General features: G+C 32.5%; 1 protein-coding gene across 1 annotated transcript in view; it reads left to right on the top strand.

Moving 5' to 3' along the window:
• The first annotated feature begins 523 nt into the window (after positions 1–523).
• Positions 524–15,098, top strand: part of LOC131852501 (transcription cofactor vestigial-like protein 4) — a 31,514-nt gene continuing 16,939 nt past the window's right edge. Inside the window, exons 1-2 of the mRNA XM_059203180.1 lie at positions 524–1,362; positions 7,692–7,794. Of these exons, the coding sequence (XP_059059163.1) occupies positions 7,698–7,794 (97 nt within the window). The 5' untranslated portion in view covers positions 524–1,362; positions 7,692–7,697. The remainder of the gene's footprint in view (positions 1,363–7,691; positions 7,795–15,098) is intronic.

Here is a 15,098-nt window from a genome sequence, read left to right on the forward strand (position 1 = left end):
ATGTTCAGCATGATTCAGCAATAATGAACTAAGTTGTTCAGCAGCTTATTTAACTTGGCGTGATACTCTTCAGATTATTCTGTAAATTGTCTGTGTCAACATCGCTGACAAATATACCATCACAGTCAAATATGGAGTGAATATCTAATGTGTATGTAATGTATGTGTAACTATAACTTTGCATCAACCATTTGTATAATTGTTGTTTGTAATTTTTAAATTACCAATAAATACTAGCACTTACAAATATACTTAGTAAATATTTATTTCTACATCGGCAATGGTAATTTAATTCTTTAGTATAAAATAATATTATAGTATGTGTACCTACTATACTATTAAAACATTATAAAGTTTTAATTTTTGTATTTCAATATAAAGAGGAATAATAGAAACCTAAAAGAAAACTGCTAGAAATGTATTGTTGTTGCTTTTATATTAGCAGTAAAGAAAATTATAATTACATAATCTAAATTCTAACGCAAGTATCGAACCGAAACTGTTAAGTTGCGCTACGCTTCGTGCGCAGACTATCAGGCGAGCATGGCGTGGTGGCGACCCTAGCCACCGCTTGCCGCTTCCACGACGTGTCGATAACCCTGCAGCAGACGCGGCCTACCAACCATCACGCCTGCGCCGGTGACGTCTCAGAGAGGCGGCATTAAACTGGACTGGACGCATTCCAATATATTCGCAAACGTGTGCCTGTATTTTCGTATACTATAACTACTGCATAATTTTAATAAATATATCTACTAATTCACTTATTTATTTATACAAACTCTCATAAAAGCATTTTTAAGATATTATCAATCATAATTTAAAGTAATTGTAATGTTAAAGAGGCTAACCAACACTCCAGTGTGCTGCCTTCAAGCGAATTGACATTCCTCTACATAGATGGCAGCACTGAAAATATTTGACATTCCGTGGATTCCAATCGCAGTGGGCTCGGCTCAAATGTCAAACGCGACTATTTCGTCAACAGAGTCGTGGCGCGATAGTTGGATTTTATGAAATAACAACAAATACAATAGTGTATTTGACGGACAATGTATAAAAACGATAGAAGTTAGTACATTCTTTCGTGGTGCACAAACAAGTAGCGTGTCGTGTTGTTCTGGTAAATGTGGCCTGAGTTTTTGCAATTCCATTAGTTAAACTATATCGATTTTCGTTCTTCGCCGGTTTTGTTCAATTGTTACGAATTATCAGTAGCATAAATAATTTCATTACTTCGTGAAAACACACAGAAAGACGATCGTGGTTTATTAGTAAAGTTATATAATTTAGAATTCATAAATATAAATAGTGTGAAATAAACGAAGTCGCAATACTCCCTGGGAATAATAAACAAACTAGGTAAGTGTTTATTTTTTGTTTAAAGAATTCTATTAATACCACTGTGCAATCTTTATTTTACTATAATAGTCTCTAAAATAACGAAGAAGTCACATTCATGTCCAACATAGCATACATTCACTATCAGCTGATCAACAAACGGATCGAAAACATAATTTGGTATATTTTCAAAAAATCATCACATGTAGCAATGACTGCATTATTCGCGTTACCTTAGCATTACGATACCATGTAATAAGTAAGTACATACAAGTAACCTACCGGTTTTATTTGAGAGCGCGCCTCGCAAAAAACATTTTGCCGCTACACGATGAAAAAGGTACAGCGAAGCGGCATGGATTGGAATTTCGCGAATATAATAGAGTGGAATGTGTATGATATGCGGTGTATATACGACTTATTCACACACTGCGCCCGTACAACGTGATAAGAGAACGATAAAACTTCGCCCGATTAGCCAATGTGACCCCGCACAGTTTCCGTTCAATCGAGTTGTCTGGTATACACTGCGTTCTTTCGTTGATATTTATATATTTTCTTTAATATCAACGAATTTTATCATAGATGCATATATGTATACATGCCTATACTACGCAAATATAGTCAGTAGACCGAACATTACTATTCACACTTGACCGAATATAGCTGAATTGTAGTTCTATGTAGAACTGAATAGAATAGAATAAAAAAAAATATAGCACTTGGTAACCCCAGGATCTCGAATCCATCGTACTCACAACCAGCCACTACGCCTGCGCGATAATCTTTAAAATTATGTTATGGGATGAGTTTTTATTTCTCTGTACCGAAAATATTATGTTATAAAGCCAGCATCTTATTTTATAAAGTTAATTATAATATTTGTGTGAATTTTAAATAAATGATAAATACTGACTACCTTTTTGTACCTATATACAGACATATCTATACAAGTAGCACTCGTTCACGAGTATGACGGATGAGCCAGCTATCATTACGCTCAGCCATTTTTTAAGGAGCCCAATGACCCGGCCTACCACTTCGACACATGTTTGAACATTTTAGTGTTGTTTTAACCCCAATGTCAAATTAACTAAAATAAAGTCTAGCAGGACTACTTAAATTGTAACATTATTTGATAGGCGATGTATTTATTTATTATGTATAAATTATAAGTAAGAAATAACATACTTTGGTAAGTAATCTAACACATTCCATCGACATTCCAAGAGCCTATTTATAAAACGAATAAAATTATAACATTCCATAAAATTTCAGCAAACATGTGATCGAATATAAAAGGTTGAAAATAATGACCACATTTCGACCTATGTTTCCAATAGGTAATAATTTTAGTCCCATGAATATTTACCTCGTATGTATTGTACGTTAGCATTGTATGTACCTAACTACATTTAGCTTAACATAATCGCGTTTTACTAGAATTATAATAAATATGTATTTCATTTTTATATTAGTTCGTACCTTTATTATTCTACTGTGTAATATTAATGTATAATTATAATTAGAATTCATAATGTAGTGTGTAGGTATATACGTATACGTTGAGTTCTATATTAATCATTTAGTCTATTACATATTATGTTTTTAATTTCTGTACGTGGGTACAACCTATATTTTTTTTTACTATATACTTGTAGTGTACCTACTTTCTCTCTCTTAATAACTGATTAATCATTCGGTCGGATTAGATTATATCTATAATATTTTGATTTGTCATTAGTTCCTACGTATATTTAATTAGGTTTTTAAATAGGTACATACTATTAAGGATTGCATTGCTAACTAGATCAATTCAATAATTTTTCTACCGGGTACTACCTAAGTTAAATATACAATCCGCATTTTAATTATAATATGCATAGTCCATAAAGTATGCAATTAGAACCAGGTACCAATAGGTACCTATAATATATTATATATATTAGTATTTATAATTTATAAATGATATATTATATAAGGAAAACATTTGACAAATATACATACATACATATAGATAGATACATTATAATGTAGACACGAGCTAATATCTGATGATGATATTATATCTCTGCACATACAAATAAAATTCAAGTATAAAAATTCTTATTAGTTATCACATAATATATTATTTACTAAAGTACTAAAATTATATCTTACTAAAAAATCTAATTTACTTTGCCGTAGTAAGTATAATAATGATAATAAAAAATAATTTCAGAATATCCTTTGGTATGTTACTGTATATTTTTTTACACATTTCATAAAATACCTATTGATTTGTTATAAACGATACTTAGTAACTATTCTTGCGTACTTACAGAATATTTTAAAAAATTAGGTAATACACAAGTAATGTGTACGTAATGAAATGATGTACTGTACAATGAACACGTAACGTTTGCATGATACAAAACTAGGAAAGAATTCGTGTAACCCTACATTTACCAAACATCTGCCGATGATGTTCCCTCGCCGACGTCCCCTTGAAGGCCACGTGCGCACGCGCACAGCAGGGGTAGCGACCGTCGTAAAAGAACACGCGGCACCCCAAATGCGGGCTTCCTAACGACAAAAGATATCACGACCTATCCAATTTTAACTTTAAACATTGGACATAAGGTATAATTTTAAACTTTTCTTGTATACACTAAAATAGATTATTATTTTTAACACTTGGAATGTCAAGGCTCGACCACCATGTGGTTTTCGTTTGGAGACTAGCAGGTGATAACAGTTTCAGTTTTATATAATTACCTACAGCATGTGAAATAAACAGATTATCTTATAGTATGTACAGTCGGTACAGCCTCTGGTAGGTACAGTCAGCTTTATTATTATATTACGTAGGTGATCAATAATAAATTGGCAGCAGCAAATATGTATGTAATGCCAATATATGTATATAAGCCATAATGCGTAAAAGTGCTGCATCACTGATGTCTAGAATTCGGGGGAGCTCAAACAGCATCCTAAAAACTGTTGCGAATATACCTGATTGTCCGCTCCAGAGGCACTGGATAACGTTGCATTGTGGACCCAGTGCTTCTGGACGTGGACACAGATATATAAATTAAATATATCTACGTATATGTATATTATAAGTTACTAACATAGTTTTATAAGTTTTTACTAACACAATATGGATGTAATCCGAATTAAAATTAAATAAATAAATGTCTTAATAGTCTCAAGTATTCGACACGAACAACTAAGTTGTTCACAATAATCGTAATGTAATCGTACATATAAGTTAATAATTTCAATTGTATAGTACTTATTTCATAGCCTTACTTTAAACTGGTGTGATTAAATAAAATTTTTAGATAAATTTGATTTGGTTCTTCAGGTTATTGTGATTATTTAATATATTGAATTATTGTTCGCTAAGATATTAACAACACTCTACTCTACAAACCATATAGAACAGAATGTAGGTATATAATATATGAGAAATTATAAATGCTGAATTATTGCATCAATCTACTAAAATTATTACAAATTTTGTGTTTATTATAGCTTCGAGGCGTTGTTAGGTACCTATTATTAAATTTTATTAAAAACACATCATTAGTGAATAATGATAATGGCTTTCTTTCAATACATAGGTACTGTAAACAAGAATTTTTAATTTTAAAATGTACGATGACAATTATTGATATTAAACATGATAGAGTCATCATACTTTTTAAAACGATTTAGAAAACATTATGTTGATAGCACTGTGGTATCAATAGTAGGTACGGTTCCAAGGCAAGTTTAAATAGGACAAATACTTATTCGTATATAAACTTTACTGTATCCTATTACGTGTCAAATTCTATGATAACTAGCGCCATTGAAGAGGTTCGTGACCATCCAACTATGTGTCGAATGATCTGTCCAGTCCGTAGGTACCTGTATACTGTACTTCATAGTGACGGACACACAGCTCCGTCCGATCTCGTGACTCCGCCTCCGGCCAGAAAAATTCTATTGTGGTTAATGTACCAAATTCCTCATCATTAGTGTACCCAGTCATCGCATCTATCGTCATGCCTACGTTTTGTTTACCATTCCCTTTTTCCACACCTTTAAACTTGCGTGAGAAAACAACGAGAATCTCGTCTCGGCATTTGAAAGTAATGCCATTATATCTTCACATACCAGGAATTTCACGTCCATTATACTCATTTAGATTCATCAGCTAGATTCGTTTAAGAAATTTGTCGCAGCCACGCTTGGAATGTATATAATCGCATTCTATATTTTGGTATCATTAATCATTAGTTAATGTGTACGTTTTATCTATTCAAATACCAAGATCGACACACATATTTCGTTAATTAAGCAATAACATTGTTCTGTTTGTATTGGCGCCCGTCACAGAAATATTTGGCCTGGTATACCTACCGATTTAACTATGCAAATTACATTTATTATTAACACAATATTTGGTCTGTGTTATTCTAGGCGCAAAATGTATTAGATGAAATAGATCCACATGAATAAATATAAATTTTTGACATGGATGCAACACAATGCAATGCAATGAATTAATTTTATAGTTTACTTCTTATTAGATTGTTTCGTATCTCAGCCTTTCCCGACAATAGTGAATAGACAGAAAAATAAATAACACCAACTGCTAAAGAGCTAGACTGATTCAAAGATTCAGAATTCTAAATGTATAATAATAACTGGCTTATATTTATTATATGATGTTGTTTTAAATATTTTATTTTTGAGACAAATTCTTTTATCGTTTATGTATATGTATTTTATGTCTGCGAAAGACTTGGTTAGATTTCCAATATACATACAAATTTATACAAATGCATACAATTTACGCCTAACTATCAGTGCCACGTGCATCTTTTATTTGAAGCTAGATTTAGTGTTTGAATAGGAAAAAAAATAAATGAAAAAGAAATTAATCATCTGAAACGCCAATATTATTATTAAACCGTCAATGTTAACAATGTTTTTATACGTACGAGATTAAACATAGCTAAACCTATTAACAAATCATATTTTTAATACCATATAATTGTTTTCATCATTCATAATTCTTGTGTCATCTCTGATAGAGTTGCCATTGGCTAAGTTCCCGAGCGGTCCCGGTATGCGTTTGACGGCCACCGCCACGTTTCGCAACTCTTTGTTTGATCATCTTACTCCTGGCTTATTTACGTGGTATTTGCGCGACTTGGCGCACGTCTGTTCACCGTCTAGCCGTTAACATGATATTATGAGGAATTTCCGCCAAATCGGTATTTGCATGCCATGCCTTATTGCTTTTCGTCCGAGACATTTCATCCGGCGAGCCAAATATTTTTACGGCCAGACATGAATTCCTTTGACGCATGTAAATTTTAGCGCAGTCTTTGTAATCACATCATTTAAAAATAATGTCACAAACAGAATATTCATAAAGGTTATTATGAATATTGAATATTGTTTGTGACAAAATTATGTATATTGTCACAATAATAGAGTAAATATACTAATAATGGTATACTTGTCTCTTGTAATATATAAGAAAGTAATAAATAATCGTAATGGAGAACGGAGTCGACTGGCTGATTTACTCACTTAGAATGACTATTATTTTTATCATAAATCATAATGAAATTCATAACTATACGTCTACTTTCTCGAAATAATAAGTAATATGTACGCACGTTTCACGGAAATCTACCATCGTTTCTTAACTTCGGTAGTTCATATCCCGGAACATAGCTGCATACAAATCACAGCGATGCTACAAAATTTTATATCATAAACCTGATTAACATTGTAATTACGTCTACATAGTTTCATTACACACACTACGTCCATATTCGAAAATGTTTTTATGTATTTTTTTAACTTATATCAATAATTGAGCTTAAAACCGTGTCTGTTAATTGAAAACCACAAAAAACAAACAAACATAGGGTAAGCTTCGGATTTTGTTTAAGATTTGCAGTTTTGTCCGTGCGAAATGTCTATCTCTCGGTGCTGTGGAAATTCTTTAATAAGTATAGAATACAGCCGAAATAGATTATGAAAGAATGTCTGTTACTGTAAGAGGTTTAAATTATATTATTTTATAAATATACCACACCGTTGATATGTTTCTATGAAATCAGAAGTCATATATTGTGCTTGTAAAAATTGTTGCTGACATCTAAATCCACATCCCCTTTAGATAAGTTGTGTTGATACATATGTTGAGTCTCAATAAATAAAAAAAATATATAGTGTAGATTTACGTGATATTTCTTCAATCATTTTCTGCTTAACAAATATGTGTCTGTCAATAATATTTTATCTGTTTATAATATTAATATTAAAATAGTATCTAAAGGTTTATTTTTATTATCCAGGACATAATGGAGAAAGTAGAATCAGCCCTGGACGTGTTATCAAGAGCAGCCACTATGGTTCAACCATGTCCAGCCTACCCCGCCAGCGATTCCGACAGCTTTGGTAATTATTTTAGATAAATAGAATATTCTTTTATTGCATTGCACAGAAACGAGAAAAATTGCACTGAAACATTTATCAATGCATTTGTATATCATATTGTAATAGGGCGGGCTTATTGTTAAAACATTTTTTTCAAGGCAACCTTATAGTGACCAATATAATTGTGAAATATGTGGGTGACATGCAAATATAAAAGTACATTAGAATAGATATAACTAATGCCCAGAAAATAATACCATTAAATAAATACAGTACCTATATTATAGAGCTATATACAAATAAATATATACGTATTGGAAACCTAAATGTACATAAATAAATAGATACATAAATTAAACTTTAAAATATTTTTTAAATAATTGGTAATTTTTAAATATTGTTAATTTAATAGTTAATTGTTTTTTTCTGTATAAAGAATGTATGGGTTTGTAATTTTCTAGCAAATCTGTTTCATGTTCTGTAACGTTTATGATAATGTCATAGTTAAATAATAAGTAGATATTATTAAATGCATCGCAAGTCGTTGCACTGGGGAGCTAGTATTACCTATATTTTTTATATAGTCTATATATCGTGATGATCTATTAAAATTCTAGGTCAAATCTAAATGAAACTCGAAAGAATGAAAATTCAATGAAAGAAAAGAGAAATATTTTGATTTTGTTTTAATTTTTTAGTTTACTATTTATTTGTTCATTCTTGAATAGTTTTCATTGTAGTATATATATACGACCCAACTTCTATGTTTTTACACTATGGATATGAAGCTATGTGTATATGTATACTTATTATACATATTTTATTAAATATTATTCCAGCTGGACTACCATTAATTGACTGCTTGGTATTCGTAATCGTGGAAAGCACAGCAAAGTTTACGTTTCATCCAAATATAAACCCACATGTTTTGTAAAAAAAAGTTGATTGGAATTCAATGATTACAATAACCTACGCCTACATCTGTTAAGACGATATGAATAATTATATACAACATAAAATTATTTATATGTATTTATTGGAACACTTTTGCCTAAAGGATCAATTTGAATTATTTATTTATAATAATGAAAAGCGACTGTAAAAATAAAAGTATAGGACAAACAACAGGAGGGAAGTAATCATTAAAACTTGTATTGTTATTTTTAAATTATTGTATAAATGTGTTTACACTTTGATACAGGAATAGTGGTAAGTTTTGCTCTGTGAGTATTGTTATCGTCTTACCTATGCCTATTTACTTTGTATGTGTGCGTGATGAGGAAATTCCTGACATTATACATATGAAATATCATACATTCAGTTAGCACTACACATTCAGATCAGATTTATACACGTGAATTATGCAAACATCATTCGATTTCGTCGAAATTCTAAGTAATGGCTTTATTGAAAGATTCTACAATAATCAAAGTGGCTTTGTGCGTTGTACGATTATATAGGAATTTGACGAAATAATTTGTATTTACAAATGTACCTACTAAACATACAGGTCATACGGCAAACGATATCGTTTTATAATAAAATTTAAGTGAAGTACTGTTAAAATTTTTTTTTTAAATGATATGAACGTTATACATGTAAAATAAACCTCTGCTTCTTTCTCAGCTTTTGCTTAGTAGTTTTGGGTACGCGTTGATAATGGTAAGAGAACCGATTTTATAAGTGTGGACAAAATATATACAGCGATTAAAAGTAATTTGTTAATCAGTATGGTCAATAAATGAAAAGTATGGCTTCCGTGCTACGATGTCCACGACGCGGCGAAGCGGGCTGTAGGCGGGTCGCATTCCTGAGTCTGACTCGCAATGCTCAATCGTCATCCTATTCCGGCCAGTATAATAATGTGTTATTGTAATATTGCCGACATAATTATCTTTACCTTTTACTGTATAGTCCACATGATGTGTCTGTCAAATGTTTTAAATGTAATCGCAATACTTTTCATTGCCCTGCCTATATCCACGTTATTATAGAAGTTTTCCTATATTTTACATGATAAGTAATATATTCAACCTAAACCATAATAGTATGTCTACGCAACTGTAAGTCGCGTCTGTATCAAAACGAGTTTAGTGAAGCGGACCTTCCTCTCTAAAGGAGACACAAAGATCCCATTGTCCAAACAAATTCGCGACAAAGTTTCTTTCACGATTTGAGCGCAATTCCTCAATGACCACTGCCGGAATAAAACTGTCAGGCGATTGTTTTAACTTTTTTTAGCTGCTTACTGTGCACTCGACCAAGACATCCGGGTACAAATATCTTTCCGACAAATTTGAGAATCATCTAAAGTCAACAGCGTCTAACCTCGGAAACAATTATTATACATTAATCTCGGAATCAATTATACAGTAATAAGACCATTCGCTAAAACAACTCAACAATGGAGTTAAGTCTAGTTGGGAAAGCCAGCTTTCTGAGACTCGAGAATAGCAGACGTGAAACGCGTCCCGCGAGAATTTCGCCGACCCACAATCTAACAATCAATCCGGTTTGCATCCCTCAGCAGAATTATCTTAGTGCCTGAAGTTCCAATACTCACATGATCGTCTCTAAACAATTAAGTAATAATTAAAAAAATATAAGTCTTTGACGTTTATTATAAAACTAGTGACCTATGTCGGCTTTTCGGGAGTTCAATTATTGTAGTCAACTCTAATATTTTTTTGGGAATAAAAATGTAGATTTTTTTAGGTGGTAGAAGTTTAAAAATAGCTTTGGTTTTTTATTATTTTTTTATTACAAACAAAAATTTACATCTTTTCTCTTGATAATGTTAGTTTAGAAAATGAACTGCACCTATTCAAAGTAATGGAAATCTAACTATCAGCATAAATGCTAAACATAATAATTTAAAAAATAACCAAATCAACTTTGTGATGCAAATTGCTGTTGCTTTTGTGCATATCTAATCAAAATACGATCACGCAATTTGTTCAATGATATTTCTTGACTGTTTACAAACATTGTTGCTTGTATCGTTGATAATTATGCAACACGATGACAGCAAAGACGCGCGCCGGCACTCACTTTCGTTGCGCTGCGTGCGATGTGGCCGCACTAGCCGCAGCAATGGCATGCGTGCGACACTGCCAGAGAAAGCGATCAGGAATTTGGTCGGACCACTGCTCTCTACCTCCACCAACAAATCCACTATGCATTCTAATACAAGGCCGCGTAAATTCGTTGCAAACCTCTCCGGATACTTTATATCTTCTGACGTTACAGCTGCTTTAGACTGATGAACCTTCAATTAACCGAATATGACTACATATTCGGAAATGAGTATTGAAATATTCGGTACTTAATTTTATTCACAGCCTCTATGACGGATATCATGTAACTTTAAAAAAATTACTGTGAGTCGCTATCCGTTTACATACATCTTCATAATCGGACAAAATTTCTAAATGAAATGATTCCACACAGAAAGTATAGCTACATATGCTATTATGCAAGTAAAAACGTGTGATCAGAAATGCAAAACAAATAGTTTTTTTTTTCAATGTTTTATGACAAATGTATAAAAAGTTCTTTTTGTCAGTAAATTTTGTCATTTTATATAACCCTAAAAATTACCAATTGTAAGCTTTCATCACTCCTATAACAGCTACTAACAACTTAATAACTATTAATGTAATCTAGACTGTATTGACTGCACATAAGTCTCTTATTGAGCTCATTGTTCCTAATGCTATGGCTATGGTCGCTCGAGCTCCGCACAGATGCACAGAAGCTACCTGGTATATTCAAAGGCTAGACGAAATGACCTTACTATTCCAAAGATTTTTGCACGATAGAAAACTACTACTATAGAGTCTAGGATTACGTTAAGTATAGAATTTCCAGTTCAAATCAGTTGGTATAGAAAGCAGTCGGCTGTCTGGGGCACCTATTGTGTACAATTGTACGATACGATAGATAGTAATTATCCAGCAGCCAGTAAGTTTTATCATTGATATCATATTCCATACTGAGGTTATTATAAATGTTGAAAATCATCAGTACATAATTAGCAATTCTCGTTTAGCTTTTTTGCTTGTAATATGTGTTAGGTACGTGAGCTTTTGTATTGAAATGGATCTTTAAAAAATCTACACGCGATTATTTCGGCGTTTGCACGCATTCATAGATTCTCTGTCCATTGGTAAAACTACCAATTGTATAAAGGAATACCCATATTCTATAAATATAGAATAAGGGTATTAATTTATACAATAACTTGTGTATTTACTGATTTATCATATATGAATCAAAAACAATACTTTGAGAAACCGCGTTTACAGCTCTCTAGAAATGCAATGATTGAAATTTTATTACCTTTATTGAATTGAAATGGGTTCTATTATGATTGATATTGGGGTGAATGTGGCATGCACGTATATATCCGGAACGCAGAGGCGGCGTGTTACGGTTTCGAAAAGAATGCAGAATGTAGGTTGCGTTGCGGACTACACTACAGTTACGAACACTCTCAGGTATGCAACCGATGATAACTATTGTTTTCAGAATGGACTTTTATATGTATCAGACAATCAAATAGTGCTCGCAAACAACCCACTAACGAGAGGTAAACCAGATGCCAAAAACTAATGGAAAAACACGCCCTGAAGGATCGGTGTAATTTAGACATTTCAAATTACACTGTGCCTTTGTGTTTTGAAATGAGGCTGTACGATTCGTCTATAAGTGTAAGTTTTCATCGGAATGATCAAGTAATATGTAAATAGAAATTTTCTACAACGAGTATCAAAATGTAATGTCTATAGAAATTCATTATGTAGACACTAATAAAACTTCCGTCTCCTATGAAAACAATATCTTGTACCTACCTAAACAACATTAAATATTAATATTAACAATATTATTAATATTAATACAGCAATGCAATTATATAATATGAATTCGAAACGTAAATATCTTTTTGTTTTCCGTCAACTAATTGAGACAATATAAATTACCATGGCAACAACAATGTCAGGTCTTATAGCTGATGTATTAAAACATAAAAACTACAAAGCGAAGCTAAAGTCTTAGTTGTTAATTGAACGTTAATTCAACATGATGATTTGTTAGGTGATGGCAGAAATGCAAAGTATTCGTGATGCCATGTGATACACTGACATCAGACAGGCAGCTGAGCGACACGCGCTGCAGGAATCCAATTGCAATGAAGTCATCATTATAGAGTAGAATTTCTAATGGCTACGGATTCCATTTCGTTGGCAACGAAGCGAGAGTGCGGCTATTCCAGTTATTCGGGCCGCCGTGTGTAGTTACCTATTGTTACTGCATTCTAATATTTTATTTATTATTGCAACGTAAATTTACAACTCGGTTAAAACAACAATAAATATAAGTACCAAATGTTAGCCTGCAGTCCAGAACTACCAAAACCATTCATTCGTTTACCGGTGCAAGTCACGGGTAAAAGAGTATCTCATCAACCGATGTCAATGTTAGAACAATGTAATTTACCTCCATTAGCGGACTGTTTGACGGTCATCATACATAAACGCTGAAATGTTCTCATTGTAGTGTCGTGTGGTCGCATTCCACTCGCGCTATGCAGTCGCCTGCGCTCATCACAGATAGGCATCTATAGAACGTACTTTGAATGGCAACAAATAATCACGTCACTCCCACATTCAAAACTGATTCAAATTACAAGTTAATGACTCTACAAGAACATTTTCTGAATTCTTAAATAATTACATCGTGTTCATATTATTTGTTTTATTCAGACTATTTTCTTCAATACTATCTATGATGAAGTAGGTGAAATTCCATTAATTAGCAACCAAGCAAGGGAAGGTAATAAGATCTTTATTTGAACCGTAATGTTTGTTATACATCTAATATTACCCTTAGAAAACATATACCAGTAACCCTGAATACAAATATGAGTACTTAATCCTTTAGCACACGGATAAAACGCATCTCAAGGTATTAATTTACAATTTGTTCCGTGATTCCTACTATGTATATGACCAGACACTAGTGTCTGTACTTATTAATAAGTAAGGAATGTTAATAGCCTTTGAAGGCGTTCGATTTTTCATTTGACCTCTCATGAAGTCATCGTGTCTTCGAACATGAATGTTTACGCCACTGAGAATGTATGGTATGCGCTTAACGCTCAGACAATAAAATTCTCAATAAAGTGTATCTACATTATTATGCATAGATTTCAGACAACGCCCGTATTGGTGGTGATGTAATGTGTTTTCAAAAACCATGAATTGTAACTAACAAGTTGTATTTCTTTTATGGATGAATTGGGACTAGAAGACCCAGGATACACTAACGGTAGACGCTGGCAGGGCACCCTTGAAGAATGGTAGAATAAGCATATAGTCAAGTCAGTAAATCCATCATGGCGAATTCACCAGAAATTAACTAAGATGATTTCCAGAGGGGTCACGAAATATAGTCACATAGGTAGTATATAACTATAACAATACATATTTTTATAGTTATCTATACTACCTATATATGAGGCATTATTTGATCGTATTTTAACACAATTAACATGTAACTATTTGTCATTGCTGTATTAAGTCTTACGATGATTTGTTTGATTGAATTCGGTATGCATTGCTTATAAATCACCTTCAAAACATTGGGCTACCGTTTGATTGACTGCCACATAAGGGCTCTCCTTAGTTGAGTTGCGATTCAACGAAGCGTGTCAGGGTTACCACGTACATGTGTCTACGCTTATGTACGTGGTGCTATGTTAGGTTATATAACAATAAATATTGCTACATACTTCATACTCCACGAGCCATCTTCATAACAGTTCATCGAGTTTCTATCCTCGTCGGGAAAACGTTATTGAAATATTAAAAAAGTTTTAATGTTAGAAGCGAAGTAAATGTTCTTGACGTCTGAAATTTTAAATAAAATGTATTTATGTATTTACGAGTATGATATAATTGAAATTGAAAGTTGAGACTAGTGGAAATATTAGTATAGATGTATTGGTGTCTGTTCGCTGTCAACGAATACTTACCTACTTAGCTTTTGCAGGATCAAGGCCAAGTTAGTTTTAAAGAATCTTTATCTGTCCTATGTTTGTTTTAATGATATACATATAGGTATTGCCGTATGTACATTTTTATAAAGCTTAATTAGGTCGACGTTGATAAATTCCTCAAATAAAATGTCAAATATTTATAACTTCTTATCAATATCGCCTATAGAAACTGACTCGTAAATAATCAGTTTTATTTATATCTATATTAAGCGATATCTTATATAAAGTAAAACCGATTTTGATCATTTGGAATCTATTTGTTTAC

The sequence above is a fragment of the Achroia grisella genome, unplaced genomic scaffold, assembly GCF_030625045.1.
Source record: "Achroia grisella isolate CSIRO2021 unplaced genomic scaffold, CSIRO_AGI_Agris_v1 utg1179, whole genome shotgun sequence".
In the NCBI taxonomy this organism is placed as follows: Eukaryota; Metazoa; Arthropoda; class Insecta; order Lepidoptera; family Pyralidae; genus Achroia; species Achroia grisella.